The sequence below is a fragment of the Vulpes vulpes genome, chromosome 7 (assembly GCF_048418805.1).
Source record: "Vulpes vulpes isolate BD-2025 chromosome 7, VulVul3, whole genome shotgun sequence".
Classification (NCBI taxonomy): domain Eukaryota; kingdom Metazoa; phylum Chordata; class Mammalia; order Carnivora; family Canidae; genus Vulpes; species Vulpes vulpes.
Window position 1 is genome coordinate 81,356,792 of NC_132786.1, and position 17,514 is coordinate 81,374,305.

The following is a 17,514-nucleotide window of genomic DNA, read 5'->3' on the forward strand; positions in this document are numbered from 1 at the left end:
AAATCTTTGCATCATTTTGTAGACTATAAGCTCCTTTTCAGTTGTTAAGCTCCCTAAGGACAAGGTAGAAACCACATTTCATTCATTATTGAAACCAATAATACATCAGTAAATAAATTATTAAATAAGTGTGATGGCAGCCTCAGCTCCTGACAGCCTTTCCCTTGAGCTCTGCAAATGCTGCAAAGCCCTGAGCTCAAAAGGAAGATTCATCCAAATATTAAACACATAATGCCAAACACAGACATATTAAAGTAGTTGAAATGTATTTACTCCATCCAGTGATAGACCCTCTCTAAAATGGCAAGACATAAATACTATTACATTAACTAATACTTTTATTATTTTTTTAAAGACTTTATTTATTTATTTATTCATGATAGAGAGAGAGAAGCAGGTTCCATGCTGGGAACCCGACACGGCACTCGATCCCCGGACTCCAGGATTGCGCCCTGAGCCAAAGGCAGGCACTAAACCACTGAGCCACCCAGGGATCCCAACTAATACTTTTATATAACTAATATGTAGAAATAGAATTGATATTACTTGGCTGAATATAATTTTTATATGTAGTACAACTTGATATCTCCAAACTGATTAGGGCTGACTACAATTAAAATAATCAGTGATATCTGTGGACCTTTCCCCTGTGCTGTGTAGATCTTACCCATCAGGAAAAGAAAAGGTAAAATAGGGCAGGTTGTTACTTAGCAGCCACTTAACAGTTGAAGAAATGTAAGTGGATGGAGGGTAGTGTTGCTTAATCCAGATACTTGCCCTTAGTAGACAGACAATGCATGGAGTTTGTATATTACAATTCCAGCCACCCTTGCAGTGAGCAAGTGAAATAGGCCTGATAATGTCACTAATAGGTTTCTCCTCACACCCTGTGCTCCCACACCATTCCTGAGCCCACTTAGCCTATCCAGCCTGACTGAAAAGCAGAGAATATATTTCCCTTCCAGAAGTCAGCTGAGACAAAATTTCAAGCCCTCAAACTGAAACTTCTGCTAATAAAGTAAATGAAAAGAAACTCAAAAGAATAAAAATGGAGTTTAAGGAATATGGATGAAATGTTTTTCCATACACTTCAGTAGTGAGATTTTTACCACATGAGGGAGCTCATTCCATGATTAAACTGTTAGCCAGTTTTTGCTTAGATTGGATGAAAACCAGTGAATAATCAAGTGAATAACTCATTCATCTCATCCTCAGTCTGCCTTCTGGAGCACACAGTACATTTCATATCACAGGAAACTATCATGTTCAGCCTAAGTCTTTTCAGGTCAAATATCCATTTTCTGTAACCATTCTTATTTAATTATTACAGACATTATATCTGGCCAGCCCCTTCTGAAGTGCCACAACTTGTTAATATTCCTCTACACTATGACCAGACAAACTAAACAAAGATTTCCAAGTGTAGGAGGACTCATGAAGGACATAATGAAACTAGTTTTCCTTATTTTTGTACGCTTTCTGCCAACACAGTCTAAGCTTACTTAGACTTAAGCTTAGTTTAATTAGCAATTATGTTTCATAATTGTTTGTATTAAATTTACAGTCAAGGATGCTTTTTGAGAAAGAAAAAGGCAGCCCCTGACATTCAGGAATTGGCCTGGTATTATCAGGTCAAAATTCTACAGAAACACGTACTACTCAGATCTTAATTTCTAATAATATTCTCCAATAAAAGAAACCAGGGCTCCTGAGGAAATGGCTGGTTCCAGGGATGGGTGGAAAATCACAAGAAAAATCTAGAACATCCTATAGAGTTTCTGATGACCAAAGCTAGAACAATTTCAGAAACAAAATAAATAATGTAGTGTACTGGATTATAATCCAAAGTATAAATTTAAAAAGTCTGTAAGTCCCTAATATAAATAAATGATGAAAGAAAAGGAATGAAGGAAGTGGACGACGGGGAGGGAGTGAGTGTAGACAAATCTCCCATACGAAGAATTCCAGATACTTTATGTAGATATTCCCTCCTCAGTAGGTGGGACATAACTGCTCATACCCTTAACTGTGGGTTATGCTTATTGACTTGCTTCCAAAGAACACAGAGAAGAGAAAATAACATTACAGTGGAGAAACCTGGTATACACTATGTTAGCCAAGGTTAAACATCATCAGTGACAACTCATGTTGATGACATATCCCTTGATCTGAAGTATTGAGAAAAGTACTTTACATTTGCGGTCTTCATCTCAAAAAGCCTATAAACTCAGTCTAACCATGAGAAAAATAATCAGGCAAACCCAAATTGGATATTCTGCAACATACCTGACCAGTACTCAAAATTGTCAAGGTCATCTTCTTAGAGCCTAAGGAGACAAGATAACTCAATGTAAAGTGTCCTGGATGAGATTCTGGAACAGAAAAAGGACATCAGGGAAAAACTAGTGAAATCCAAATAAAATATGAAATTTGGTTAATAATTTATCATTATTAGATCATTAGTTATGACAAACATACCATACTAATGTAAGATGTTAACAATAGGAAAAAATAGGTGAAGAATATACAAGATTGCTCTGCACTATCCTTGCAACTTTTCTGCAAACTTAAAACTATTCTAAAATAAAAAGTTTATTTTAAAGTTAAAAAATGATCTTTTGCCTCAGCTAGTCAGATGATTTTGAATAGGGCAAAAGAAAAATATATATTGTTCCCCACTCAACCACATCATGACCACCGTTTTTTAACTTATATTTTGATATCATAAAACTACTTTTGAATTATTATTTCCTACTGTACCTTTGTCCCGCTGCAATGGCAGCTCTGTGAGTCAAGGATTATTTAGCAGTGTACTTTCAAGCCCAGTGAGTTTTTGCTGAATGAATGAATAATGAAAAAAGAATAAATTTTCCATATGCAAATGGCATGATTTGTGCCAAAAATTGTGAGGTGCGGAAGGGATTTTATTTATTTTTTAAGATTTTATTTATTTATTCATGAGAGATACACACACACACACACACACACAGAGGCAGAGACACAAGGCAGAGGGAGAAGCCAGCTCCATGCAGGGGGCCCGACGTGGGACTCGATCCTGGGACTCCAGGATCATGCCCTGGGCCAAAGGCAGGAGCTAAACCGCTGAGCCACCCAGGGATCCCAGGGAGGGGATTTTAAACAGAATATGATATCTAAGTACCAGCAAAAAGGCTTAAGATCAACTGTTCTAAAACCAGAATGCTTGTTTTGGCCAATGTCCTTATTTTTACTATTTTTAATAATCCAATGTAGCCTGTAAATTCAACTAAGAGGATTAGAAATCCATTTCGCAATTAACCCATTTTGGAAGGCTAACAAGTTTATTAGCACTAAAAAGTTCATCATTGCTGTAATAGAAATTGTAACCACTATGGTGATGACAACTGGTTTTGTTTTTAGGCAAAAAAAAAAAAAAAAATTAGGCAAAAATTATCTGGTTTTGCCTTATGCCATTGAGCTTTTGAGCTTTGATCATTTGCCCACAGGTTGTAAAAGAGAGAGATTCTCTAAGGAAAATCAATCCTTTGCCTCCATCTGTAGGAAATGAATTAGGCAACTTCTTGTGTATCTTTCTAGTCATTTGAATAAGAGAACACAGGTCCTATTCTCAGCCAATTGATTTGATGAGGTTAGGGATCTGTCCTTAATTGTCAAGATAAAATATTTTCAATGTGGGAATTCATTAGACTTACAAATTCATATTTATCTGCAACCAATTATTATGTAAACTCAAGTATATGAAATACTTGTAAAATAATACTTGAAAGCTGTGCAATCCATTCATTCTTCAGTATTGGAAATTCTTTAAAAATTCAAAAAAAAATAAAACTACAAACATATTCTTAACCTGGGGTTCACAACCCCAAACCCCAAAATCATACACAAATGATTGACACTGTGTACATGTAACTCCTACTAAAGTGTCTATAACTTCATCAGAATTTCAAAGTGGTCCATAACTCAAAGGATGTCACACCTCCTCCACCCTTAAAAGTTTATTCTTGGGACGCCAGGGTGGCTCAGCGGTTGAGCATCTGCCTTTGGCTCAGGGCATGATCCTGGGGTCCTGGGATCAAGTCCCGCATTGGGCTCTATGCATGGGGCCTGCTTCTCCCTCTGCCTGTGTCTCTGCCTCTCTCTGTGTGTTTCTCATGAATAAATAAATAAAATCTTAAAAAAAAAAAAAAAGTTTATTCTTGAATCAAGTAAAACTATCAGTGGCACACTTGTTCAGTGTTATTTTGGGGCTTTTAAAATGATTTATATTTAATTGAGTTTGGGCGTGCGGGCATCAGCTTTCATTGAAGGGAATCTGACATTGCCAGGATACTTGAAAACACAGTGCTGTATTCCATGGTTGCCATTATGAAAACCCATGATTTTTTTTTTAAGATTTATTTATTTATTTATGATAGACACACAGAGAGAGAGAGAGAAGAAGAAGAAGAAGAGACACAGGCAGCGGGAGAAGCCGGCTCCACGCCGGGAGCCTGATGCGGAACTCGATTCCCGGACTCCAGGATGGAGCCCTGGGGCCAAAGGCAGGCGCCAAACCGCTGAGCCACCCAGGGATCCCCGAAAACCCAGGATTTTTATTGTTTCTTAGTCCTAGCAATTGCTGGGCTTCTCCTAAACATATAACATAACAAACATATAACCAAACATAACATGTTTGGTTTTTCTTATCAACGATGTGAATCTTGAAACTGCTCATGAGTCCTTCTTCACCTTGAGAAGTGGGACATTTAGACCAATTTACAGCTACTATTTTGTCAAAGGTACAGGTTTTTACAACATGCATTTGAAAGTATTAATCTAAACTACAACTGTATATTATTAGTTTCCAGTCTTCATTTTCTATCATATTAGTTTCCTCATCTACTTCATGCTATCCTATTGCTTAGCATATATTTTTAAAGCTTCATATCTGGGATCCCTGGGTGGCGCAGTGGTTTGGCGCCTGCCTTTGGCCCAGGGCGCGATCCTGGAGACCCGGGATCGAATCCCACATCAGGCTCCCGGTGCATGGAGCCTGTTTCTCCCTCTGCCTATGTCTCTGCCTCTCTCTCTGTCTCTCTGTGACTATCATAAATAAATAAAAATTTAAAAAAAATAAATAAAGCTTCATATCCTCTTTGGAATAAGATGTGAGATGTAAATAGGAAATAATAATTTAAAAAACTAAAGACAAAAATTCTACCAGACTGCACTTTAGTAAAACAAAGTTTATTACCTTTGTTATTCTTTTTAAAATATGAAGACAATAAAGGTGACAACATAAAAAAAAATTAGTCCTTAACGTATAGAAAAACACTTTAATACATAGGATGGCTCAGTGATGAAATGTACATTTCAGAAGCCACTCAGTACACTACATCAAGATTAAATATTACTTTTTAGGACAATACTGGCATTAATTTTGGCACAGTTTTAAAGTCAACATTATGTATAAGATACCTTATAAAATTAGTTACAGCATTACTCCATTGACTACTGTATTTAAAAATATATTGCATTTGCATTTTAAATGCTTTTTTAAAGATGGTTTACAAAGATGCCTTCCAAATAAAAAATTATTGACAAATTACCTGAAAAGATGGAAATGCTAATTCAATAGCCATAAAGCTTTTACAAGTCAAAAAAATACAGCTTTCATAAATATTGAAGAATTAGAAATAACAATTTTGATAAATACTACAGGAAATATTTGACCTCAGAAATACTGATAGAATTAAACTTTCAGGTTGATGTCACCTTGCTTGAGGTATTTTCCCATGTTCTCTCTCTTATACGTAATATTCATGTTTTGTAAAATCCAGTCCTATAATATTAGAGAGGAGAAATTGTTAATACTTACTCTAATGTGACTCTTAATATTTCTTCCTTTTAAATAACCCTACTGAAAAAAAAATTTTTAAAGCCTAACTATATGTCCTATGTTTAAAATTTCTTCAATAAATGTAATAGGAATAACTATAGTGTTAAATAGCTTTCTTATGAACTATTCATGGGGAAAATAAGGTAACAATTTTAATGATCTACCAAATGTATATGTAATAACATCTCAAGATCATTTAGATCTTGGGCAGCCCGGGTGGCTCAGCTGTTTAGCGCCACCTTCAGCCTAGGGCCTGGTCCTAGAGACAGACCCAGGATGGAGTACCACGGCAGGCTCCCTGCATGGAGCCTGCTTCTCCCTCTGCCTGTGTCTCTGTCTCTGTCTCTCTCTGTGTGTCTCTCATGAATAAGTAAAATCTTTAAAAAAAAAATCATTTAGATCTCTATATCAGAGCCCCTCCAGTTGCTAAATAATATAAAAATGAAAATCAATTATATAAGAAAAAAATATGGCAAATTTGCTCACTTGTTGGCAAATAAGGATTAAATATTGAATTTTTAAGAAAACTAAACTGCTGTTCTCTTAAGTACACATTTAAATTACCTTCTGTTATCTTCTGTGGAAAATTATACTTGGGAGGCATCACCTGTCTTCTGCCCATTCCATGAGATCGTGAAAGCAAGCAGTCTACATACATGTCCCAGAAATCCTGAGCTATGCTTAAGAAGACATTATAATGTCTAGGCCGCTGGGATTTTTGCAAGAACAACATGAAATTCCAGAAAGCATCCACACTGTGCTGTATCTTGAGTTCCTTGAGATCTATCAGTGTCAAAGAGCAAGCATTCCAGCACCGGAAATCAATATCTTTTGTGATGCCGGGGCTGATGCTAGCAAGCACCCCCTTTTGAAATTCAAAATCAGCATTAATCAGACTGATCAGCATCATGCAGCCCAGTGGTAGGTAGAACCATCTTCTTGTGGCAAAACCCATATTCTATACAGGAAAAAACAACAAAAAACAAGGAATATATTTTTTAAGTTTTTATATTTTAATTTAAATTCAAGTTAGTTAATATACAGCGCTGCAATGGTTTCAGGGGCAGAAACCAGTGATTTATCACCAGTGCTCATCCCACCAAGTGCCCTCCTTAATGTCTATCACCCATTTACTTCACCTTCCAGCAACTTTCAGTTTGTTCTCTGTTTAAGGGTCTCATGGTTTGCCTCCCTCTCTGTTTTTATCTTATTTTAGTTTTCCTTTCCTTTCCTTTCCAGTGTTCATCTGTTTCTTTTTTTTTTTTTTTCATCTGTTTCTTTTAAAAAGAATATATTTTTAAGTAAAAAAGAAAATTATTCAATCACTTAATGATCTGCTTAAGCCTAAAAATTTGTAAATACATATATATTTGGTTTTGATCAAGCCAAATTTGCCTACTATGTATTGGTTGGTTTTCCTCTAACTTGCCAACTCTCAGACTTTTCTTTGAAAAAATAGTTACAACTTGTTTACCAACCTTCTGATGAAGTCTTCTGCGGCCACTGAAATCCAAAACATATTTATAACAATGTGATGGATTCATTTCATAACAGACTTTTAGAGCTGAAAGAAATCTTTAAAAGCATGTGCTCCAACCTTCTCCCTTTACAAACTAGAAAAGTTCTTATGATATGGCTCTGCAAGTTCTCAGGTCTCCTCTCTCTCCCTATCCAAGACTCCTACCACAACGCATTCCAACTAAGGGGATCAGAATGGAGCCCATTCTATGTGTAACCATGAGACAAGGGTGTTCACTCATTTTTTTTTTAATTTAGATGTTACCAATCTATTAGCCCAAATGGTGCTGAATGCTCAAGCACTAAGTTTCAAAGTTACTGATGCTTCTTACATTTATTCATTGCAAAAATATTTGTTATGCACTGATGCCTAGTAGGTCCCTGGCTTTTCTCAGGTTGTTCCAACCTGTTTGGAGAAGATTACATACATACCTGAAGGAGCACGAAGACAATAAAGGTAATATAACTAATAAGATATAGTGCAGGGCCAATGGCATTCGGCAAAATCTTGGCATTCTCTAATGCTTCTTTGTACAAGTTTCCCTGCCAACTAACTGAACACTCAGCACACTGGCTACATAAGTGGAAGTCAAGGACTAAATTGGCTTTGAATTGCCACAGACCTACTATTCCAGGATGGCCCTGGAAATGTCCCTGACACAACCTTGACAGCCTGGATAGAGGAGTGGAGGGGAGAGGGCGCAGATCCAGAAGACTTAGCACCTCCTTACTGATCTACGGCTGTCTGACACCTTCCCTAAAATAAGTTAGGATGAAGAGACAAATCAAAAGAAACCAATTTAAACTTGTTATTCGGGTCGTTTCGCATCGTCGAAAACTGATCCCTCCAAAATGAGCTGCGAGTACCAATTTATGATATGAGTCCTAAAAGAAAAGGATTGGGCGGGGCCTGAGATTGTCTCCCACAAGAGTTTCGGGCCACCGTCCCGAGCCGCGCCCTCCGGGGGCGGTCATCTGGGCTGGGAAGAGCGAGCCCGAGCGCGGATCCAGTACCTCTCCCGCGCCGAGGCGCGCGTGCAGCGCGGTGTCCCGCGTGCGCTGCGCTGGCTCGGGGTCGCAGGCGGCTCCCACCTGGGGGGGACAAGAGGTCTCGGCGAGGGCTCCCGACGACTCCCGGACTTCCCAGCTCCCACCCCCTGCCCAGCCGGACCCACCTCCGGAGGCAGGCGAAAGTGGGGAGCGGCGATCCTCCACGGGCGTCCGGAGCGCTTGGAACTCGTCCTGTGCTGAAGTGTGCGGAGTGCGCGGCGCTCCGGGGCGGGGAGGCTCCGGGCAGGGAGGCTCCGGGGCTGGAGGTTCCGGCTCGCCGAGGGCGGCGCTTCGGGCTCTGCGGTGGCCTCGCGGGTGGCGCCGCGGTCAGCCCCGCAGTCCGAACCACGCTCTTTTTCTAGAGAAAGAGTGAGGGGGCAGAAAGTGGGTGGCCGTTCTCCCGAGGCCCAGCCCTCTGCTTGCCCACCTTCCCAGACCCGAGACCCACTGGACCCGCCACGCCCTGCACTGGCTCGCTGCTATCTTGCTCTTCTCTGAATTTCTCGAAATTACAGCGGCTCAGGTCTTCCTCACTCTCTTCCTTACTTACTTTATTTCTCAGAAAATCCATCAAAGCAGTCAGTCTACTATATACGAAAGGTATCTCCTCCCTCCATCCTCCCAGCCCTATTCTACTATCCAGAGAAAAACTTCCATAAGGCTTATGGACCCTATGAAAATGAACTTCCTTGATGAGTTCTAACCTCTAACTAAGTGCCATTTAAATTATTAATACCAACACATACACACCTGCAACATACCTTCCCTTCGACCTAAATACACACTGTTTAACTCTGAGAGGTTTCTTTAGCATTTGGTAGAATGAAGATTCAGGGCAAGTCCCTTAAATATCTATCTGTATATTATGCATCAATTTTAGCCTTGACACATCATTTGGACTATCTTTATGTTTAAGTCTATCTTCTATGCCCAAATCCCAATAGCAATCTTCACATGGAACTGTATGGGAAAATCAACCCAAAGCTAGTTGCCCTATCCCCACTTACCCTTAGGCAGATCACCCTTTCCTCATGGTCTTTTGAGCTGGAATGTTGAGACTACTGGCCAAACTCAACAGCCCAATTTCCCAGTAGCTGTCCTCCCTAAAGTCCACTTCTCCTAGCCCTATCACTCTTCAAAGCTCCACTCTTCCCTCCTCCACATATGTCATAATCATCATTAGCTCTGCCCTGACAATTCCTTTCCATGTCCCTTCCAACTCTAGGACCAGCTCCTCTACAAAACAGAACTGAGAAGTGATCCCTTTGCTCTGTTAAAGTAGAATGCACACAAATCCATCTCACACCAGGTTTTCTTCAGCTCTAGGTTTCTGGGCATTTCAGTCCACTATTAATCACAGATTCTTAGCAGAGTTAGCAGAGACATTGAAGGTGACCTAATCCAACATCCAGAATCCCTTCTGAAGCTTGAACCCCTCCCTCTACCAAAGCTGTTGTCCAATTTGACTCGATCTTGGGCATTCCACTGCTATAAAGTAAGCAAGGGACGTAAATCAGCAATTCATAGGAGAGTAATAACTAAAATCTAGTATATATAAGACAAGATGTTCATCCTCAAATAATACATTGTTTTTTCTAATTAAAGTTTAACAAAAATTGAAGCATTTGATATTACACAATGTGAATTATACAATTATACGATATAAATTATACAATTTGATATTATACAATGCAAATTTTTGAGAAAATGAACACTTTCATGTGAGTTTGAGAAGAATGTCAGCCAGTAAGCATAATCACCATGGAAGAAAACTGACATAATTTTTTCCATCTTAAAATGATCCAGAAATTCTTGGTATCTACCATCAAGTCAATGACAGAAAATACCTACTATGTGACTGATTTCTCTCCAGGGTCCATTGCTACATTATAAATATGTATGACATATTTAACATCATATGACAAATGATGACAAACATATCATTGTTGGGTAATCAAGAAAGTGACACCTCCAAAGAAGGAAGAAGGGAAGAGAGGGAATGGAGAAGAATCAAAAAATAAGGAAAAGGAGGAAGAGGAAAAAACAGAAGGAGGATAAAAAGAGATATGGATAGTAAATTTCAAATTTGTTAATTGATAAATACATATGGTAAAAGGTGAGATACAGATATTGAATTTACACTTTGGAAAGTTGTTAAATATGTATGGTAAAATTTCTTGGGTAATTTCTAAATGACAGAAGTAAAGAACACAACTTTTGAACAGGTAGAAAATAAAAACTGAATAAACAAAAACAAATTGATATGTGAGCAGTGTAGGTGGTATTGCTCTGTGCTTTGCAGCAAGCTGCATTTTTGTCTTCTGAGTCATCCGGGGTTGGCTGACTTTTCTCCTGATTCTAACATGACCCACTGTTACAGTGAACAGGCCATTCCAGGCCCTTCCTCCTGGAGGATCCAGAGAACTTCCAGAAGCAGAAGGCTACTCTACTGCTCTAAAAAGGAGTGGCATCTTTTCAGCCATGAAGCTTATTGTTGAACCTTTTTTTTTTTTTTAAGATTTTATTTATTCATGAGAGACACAGAAAGAGAGAGGCAGAGGGAGAAGCAGGCTCCATGCAGGAAACCTGATGCACGGACTCGATCTGGAGCCTCCAGGATCATGCCCTGGGCTGAAGGTGGCACTAAACCACTGAGCCACCCAGGCTGCCCATGCACCTCTTCTTAGGTGTGGTGCTGACTCTGCTCTCTGTCTTTATTGGACTAATAGAATCTCTGGGGGGCTTAGTGGAGAGCCCATTGCCTGGGAGCTCCTGGACCACCAGAGGTCAACTACCTAGCACAGAGCCCCCAAGCATGTTCCAGATCATCCATCTAGAAGGGTGTGGATAAGATCTCCTTCCACCAGCTATAACCTTGGATCACTGCCCTAAGCATGTCCAGCCAGGTATCAAGCTCCTGGGCAGCCCAGCTCAGAGCATCAGTGTTATCAGAACTGTTAACAGGCCCTTGAAGGGCCTCTCCATCTGGTTGCTCCTTGTCCTGGAGAGAGCCTGTATATATATATATTTTAATATTCTACGTATTATTTGAGACACACACACACAGCGAAAGAGATTACAAGAAAGAGGAAGCTTTCTCTCTCTCTCTAAATAAATACATATTTTTTAAAAATAAATGAATTATAATGGCAAATATGAAATATTTAGAACTGTATGATATTAAAAACATGCCATACCAAAACCTGTGAGAAGTCATTCAAATCATCATTAGAAGAAAGCATCTTTAAATATTTGTGGCAAAGAGGAAAACAGGCTATGAATTAATGATACAAGCAACCAAATTTAATAGTTTGAAGAGAAATAACAGAATAAATACTCCCAAAGGATAAGAAATTTTATAAAAGTACACATTAGTGAGCTAGGGGGAAAAAGTTGATTCTTTTTAGAAAGAATAATAAAATAGACATCTGTTAAGAATGATCAAAAAAAGAAAATGAAAGAAGGTACAAATAATATTAGGAGAAATGGTATATATTTTACTTATAGATATAGAAAGGATTAAAAATATGAAGCTATGAAGAACTATGATATACAATAAATTTGAAAACTTAAATGAAATTAATAAATTGTAGAAAAATATATTTATAAAATTCGTATAAGAATGCAAAACCTGAATAGTCAATGACATTTAAAGACCTTGAATCTTCCTATTGGAAAAAAAATCAAGCCCATATGATTTTACAGTCAACTTTCAAGGATCAACTATTTCCTGAAAATTAAAAAAAAGATAAAGCCCCTAAACTCACTCTATTATACCAAAGTGAAAAGATAATGTAAACAAGACTAAAGACACAAGCCATCTCACCAATAAATACAGATTTAAAAAAACATCCCAGAGGCCCCTGGCTGCCTCAGTTGGTAGAACATGGAACTCTTGATCTCCTGGGTTGTAAGTTTGAACCCCACATTGGGTATAGAAATGACTTTAAAATCTTTTTTTTTAAGATTTTATTTATTTATTCATAAGAGACACACAGAGAGAGAGCAAGGTAGAGACACAGGCAGAGGGAGAAGCAGGCTCCATGAAGGGAGCCCGACATGGGACTCGATCGCGGGTCTCCAGGATCACGCCCTGGGCTGAAGGCGGCGCTAAACTGCTGAGCCACCCGGGCTGCCAGACTTTAAAATCTTAAAGAGAAAAAATCCTAAACAAAATATTAGCAAACCAAATTTAGCAGGATTTATAAAAACACACATCAGTGTCAAGTACAAATACAATAGAAAAATGAGCAAGGGATCCCTGGGTGACGCAGCGGTTTAGCGCCTGCCTTTGGCCCAGGGCGCGATCCTAGAGACCCGGGATTGAATCCCACGTCCCGGTGCATGGAGCCTGCTTCTCCCTCTGCCTCTCTCTCTCTCTCTGTGTGTGACTATCATAAATAAATAAAAATTTAAAAAAAAAAGACAAATGAGCAAAGGGCAGCCCTGGTGGCGCAGCGGTTTAGCGCCGCCTGCAGCCTGGGGTGCAATCCTGGAGACCCGGAATCAAGTCCCACGTCAGGCATCCTGTATGGAGCCTGCTTCTCTCTCTGCTTCTCTCTCTGCTTGTGTCTCTGCTTGTGTTTCTGCCTCTGTGTGTGTGTGTGTGTGTGTGTGTATGTGTGTGTGTGTCTCTATGAATAAATAAACAAAATCTAATAAACAAAATCTAATAAATAAATAAATAAATCTAATAAATAAAATCTAATAAATAAACAAAATCTAATAAACAAAAAACTAATACTAACCAGGATGTAAAAATAAAGAAGTCTAACAATATCAATCAAGTACTGGTAAACATATAAAGTATATTAGTCAGAGTCTTCCAGAAACACATTGGAAAAAAATACATATATACATGTAACTTTAGGGATCCCTGGGTGGCGCAGCGGTTTGGCGCCTGCCTTTGGCCCAGGGCGCGATCCTGCAGACCCGGGATCGAATCCCACGTCGGGCTCCCAGTGCATGGAGCCTGCTTCTCCCTCTGCCTGTGTCTCTGCCTCTCTCTCTCTCTCTCTGTGACTATCATAAATAAATAAAAATTAAAAAAAAAATATTATACATGTAACTTTATATATTGAAAGAGATTTAAGGTTTCTTTCTTTCTTTTTTTTTTTTTTATTATAGTCACAGAGAGAGAGAGAGAGAGGCAGAGACACAGGCAGAGGGAGAAGCAGGCTCCATGCACCGGGAGCCTGACGTGGGATTCGATCCCGGGTCTCCAGGATCGCGCCCTGGGCCAAAGGCAGGCGCCAAACCGCTGCGCCACCCAGGGATCCCGAAAGAGATTTATTATAAGGAATTACCTCATGTGATTATGGAGGCTGGTAAGTCTTATGATCGGCCTCCTACAAGCTGGTGACCCAGGAAATCTGGTGGTGTAGTTTCAGTCCAAGTCCAAAGGCCTGAGAATCATTGGGGTTAGTATGAATCCAAGGGAAAGAAAAAAAAAAAAAAAACATGTGTCATCTCAATCTGTCAGGAAGAGAGAGCAAATTCTCCCTCACTAGGCTTTTTTGTTCTATTTAGGCCCCCAATAGATCTCCACCAGCTCTGAAGAAGGCAACCTTCTTTGCTGTTTACCAATTCAAATGCTAATCTCCTTAAGAACTCTCTAGAATATACTCACCCAGAAATTCCATTTAACGAAATATCTGGGTATCCAATGTCCCAGTCAAGTTTAATCATATAGTTAACCATCACATGAAGTAACAGAGACTCTTATACAGCTAAGAGAAGCATAAATTTGTTCAATTATTTCAGAACACAAGTTGGCACTATCTTCTAAGTTTGAACAAGTACATAGGCTAGAATAAGTGTTTTCAATCTGGGAATATATCTTGAAGAAAGTCTTACATGTGGGCACCAAGAGACATACACTAGAATGGAATTTTCTTAGTAGCACTGTTCATAAGAGCAGAAAACATGGAAACAATAAAAATAACCATTAACAGGAGAATGGATAAACTAACTCATATGATATGTTCTCATACTGGGATGTTATTTAGTAGTGAAAGTGAATAGACTCCAGCTATACTCTTTATAGATGAGAAAATGCGCATAGAACACCAACTTTATAAATTTTGAAGACAAGCAAAATGAAACCATATGTTCTTCACAAATACATATATATGATAAAGTAATTTTACTAGTAAGAAAGTGGTTAACAAGAAATTCAGGTGAATAGTTGGGTTTGGATATACAAGGGAATGAGATCTAGAAAGAATGTATAAAGAGCTTCAGTGAATGATTCACTGGTTATTTATGATTCTAACATATATATGTTAGGTATATTCTTTTCTACTATCTAGTAATGGATAATAAAAGTGTTGCAAAAGTGACAGTGATATATTTAAATACAGAAAGACAAAACTTGCTGACTGGTCACCATGATTTGAGATGAAAATAAAAGAGAATTATGTTTTTAGCTTGCCTACTTTGTGGGGGTGATCATAACAAATATGAAAGATGGAAAGGAAGACAATTAGTGGGGAGGATAAATTTGATTTATATTTACTGCATAAGAATTGGTTTTGAATTTTCTGAAGTATCTAAAATTTAGCTGGAAATATAAGCTTAGAGGTCTCTATTTTGACAGAAAATTAATTACTGCTTTGAGAATAGACATTGATAAAATATAGTTGAAATGAAGATGGAGGACTATGCCCAAATATAGGAGGAGTCTGTGAACTGCAAATGGAATCAATGAAGGAAGACAAAGAACATGCAGTCTACACAAGCTCTAGAGTAGTAAAATGGCACAGAACCAAAAGGAGGATGCTATGGTCTGAACATCTGTGTCCCTCCCAAAATTCAAATATTGAAGGCCTAACCTCCAAAGGTGAAGGCATTAGGTAGTTGGGCTTTGAAGAAGTGCTTAAGTCATGAGGGTGGAATCCTTATGAAAGGGATTAGTGTTATAAAACAGGATCCAGAAAGATCCCTAGTGCCTTCGGCCATGTGAGGACACAGTTAAGAATTAGGCAGTCTGCAAGCCAGAAGAGAGTCTTCATTAGAACCACACTATGGGGGATCCCTGGGTGGCTCAGCGGTTTGATGCCTGCCTTCAGCCCAGGGCGTGATCCTGGAGACCTGGGATTGAGTCCCATGTCGGGCTCTCTGCATGGGGCCTGCTTCTCCCTCTGCCTGTGTGTCTGCCTCTGTGTGTGTGTGTGTGTGTTTCTCATGAATAAATAAACAAAATCTTTAAAAAAAAAAAAAAAGAACCACATTATGCTGGCACCTTGATCTTGGACTTCCAGTCTTCAGAACTGTGAAAAACAAGTTTCTGTTGTTTATAAGTTACCCAGTCTTTGCTATTTTGCTATGGCAGCCCAAACAGACTAAAACAGAGAATATAATTCAAGAACCAGAAGACTGAAGTTGGTCAAACACTTTAGAGAAGGCTAGGAGAATTGGGTCTTGAAATATGATTTTTCATCTGGCAAAAAAGAAGGTGCAGTGGTAAAACTAAAAAACACACAATACATTTTAAAATAGCTATGATAAATTCATGTAGAAGTTTAGTTTTAACAGTGTCTATAAGTTAACTAATCCATCTAATTTATCTAATTATCATCATACCCAAACAAAATCTCTAACTAGGCAGATATGTTTTCCAAGCCATACATTATTTTAATTAAAATCATCATTACTACCTGCAGTTTATTCATCACCATCCTATCATGATGATCCTTTTGCCAGCACATCCCCATTGTCCCTAGACGACCTTTGAGTGATATTGTAGAGCATCTTTGAGTGATATCGTAAAGCATGTCTCCCTTTCTGTCATTTCAGGTCCTCACCTACTTCAAAGTCCCTTCTATTTAATTCAATTCTGCAATTAGGTGATCATTTTCACTATGTTGCTTGGCATCTATTCATATTTGTCCTTGATACTTATACTACCTATGTTGTCTTTTTTCTGAAAATGTGTAATCTTCTCTACTAGTTTATAAAAATACTATCTTTATTTCATGTTTTTCTAGTGACTGGCATATAATACAATGAGCACTCAATAAATATTTTTACCTGATTTCTCCTTCTTATCTATAATAATTCCCTCCACGTAGGAAGATTTGTCAGCTTTCCACAAGGCACACCTAAGTCTTTTGGAACTCTAGTATTGCCTGGTTTAGTCATTCCCCCCACCCCACCATGCTTCCTACCTTCCAGTCACTTAGTTGCAGTTCTGTCACACATGTGTTTAACCCATTTCTCCTTTGTAAAGCTTTCTTCTCCAAGAACTACTGCCGTCATCACACCCCACAGAATTTAGAAGAGCACTCCACACACAGCAGGGACATGTTGACTAATGCTGAATACTTACAAAAAGAATAATTTTTCAATTCATTGATTTTCTGATTCATTATAATGAAAGACATTAATTTTAAACATCTACAATTGCAATTGCCTCTAGTAAACCTTAATAACAGCGTATTTATCAAAATGTGATTCAATGACCTTGGGGAAAAAGACCAGGAAATGAAGTTGAAACAAATAAGTACCCTGCAGAGAAAACAAGCGCTACTTGACTGTGACTAATTGAAAGGAAAGAAGGCATAATTTTTTCAGGAACACAGAGACAAAGATGAACAAAATATTGTCTCTAGAGGCAAGAGAAAAAGAAAAAGTTCAGGACAGAAGTTGAAAAAAAAAATCATTAATCCTTACCCCTACCAAAAAATTAGTAGAAAATATTTTGTTGAAATTGTTTAAGAAGAATAAGAAATAAAAGTGTATCTTAGGTTTACTTTATCTTTATTTTAACTGAAACATAGAAAGTGTATAAATATCATGCATTCCAGGATCTTAATTTTACCTCTTTGCATTATTTTGTAGTGGTTGCTTTAAGGATCACAATATATATTCTTAACTTTTCACAGCAAAGTTAAGGTTAATGTTGAATCGATTCATATTAAATGTAGAAATCTTGCAAAGTATGAGTTCATTTACTCATCTTTGCATCTTTTTTGCTAAAGTTGTCATATGTATTACATCTACATACTTTATAAACCTCATGATATAATGTTATAATTTCCAGTGCTCTTCATTTCTCCTCCTTCTGT

At 38.3% G+C, this 17,514-nt stretch overlaps 1 protein-coding gene across 6 annotated transcripts in view; it reads right to left on the bottom strand.

Annotated features, from left to right (window-relative positions):
* FAM237B (family with sequence similarity 237 member B) overlaps positions 1-13,840 on the bottom strand; it is a 29,922-nt gene extending 16,082 nt beyond the window's left edge. For 4 of the 6 annotated variants that reach the window (XM_072764227.1, XM_072764228.1, XM_072764226.1 and 1 more), the window contains exons 1-4: positions 13,753-13,840; positions 8,572-8,804; positions 6,443-6,836; positions 2,287-2,372 (exon numbers count right to left, since the gene is read on the bottom strand). In XM_072764227.1, the coding sequence (XP_072620328.1) occupies positions 2,287-2,372; positions 6,443-6,833 (477 nt within the window). In that variant the 5' untranslated portion in view covers positions 6,834-6,836; positions 8,572-8,804; positions 13,753-13,840. The other 2 variants (XM_072764230.1, XM_072764231.1) reach the window with 2 other exon arrangements.
* Positions 13,841-17,514: the final 3,674 nt, after the last annotated feature.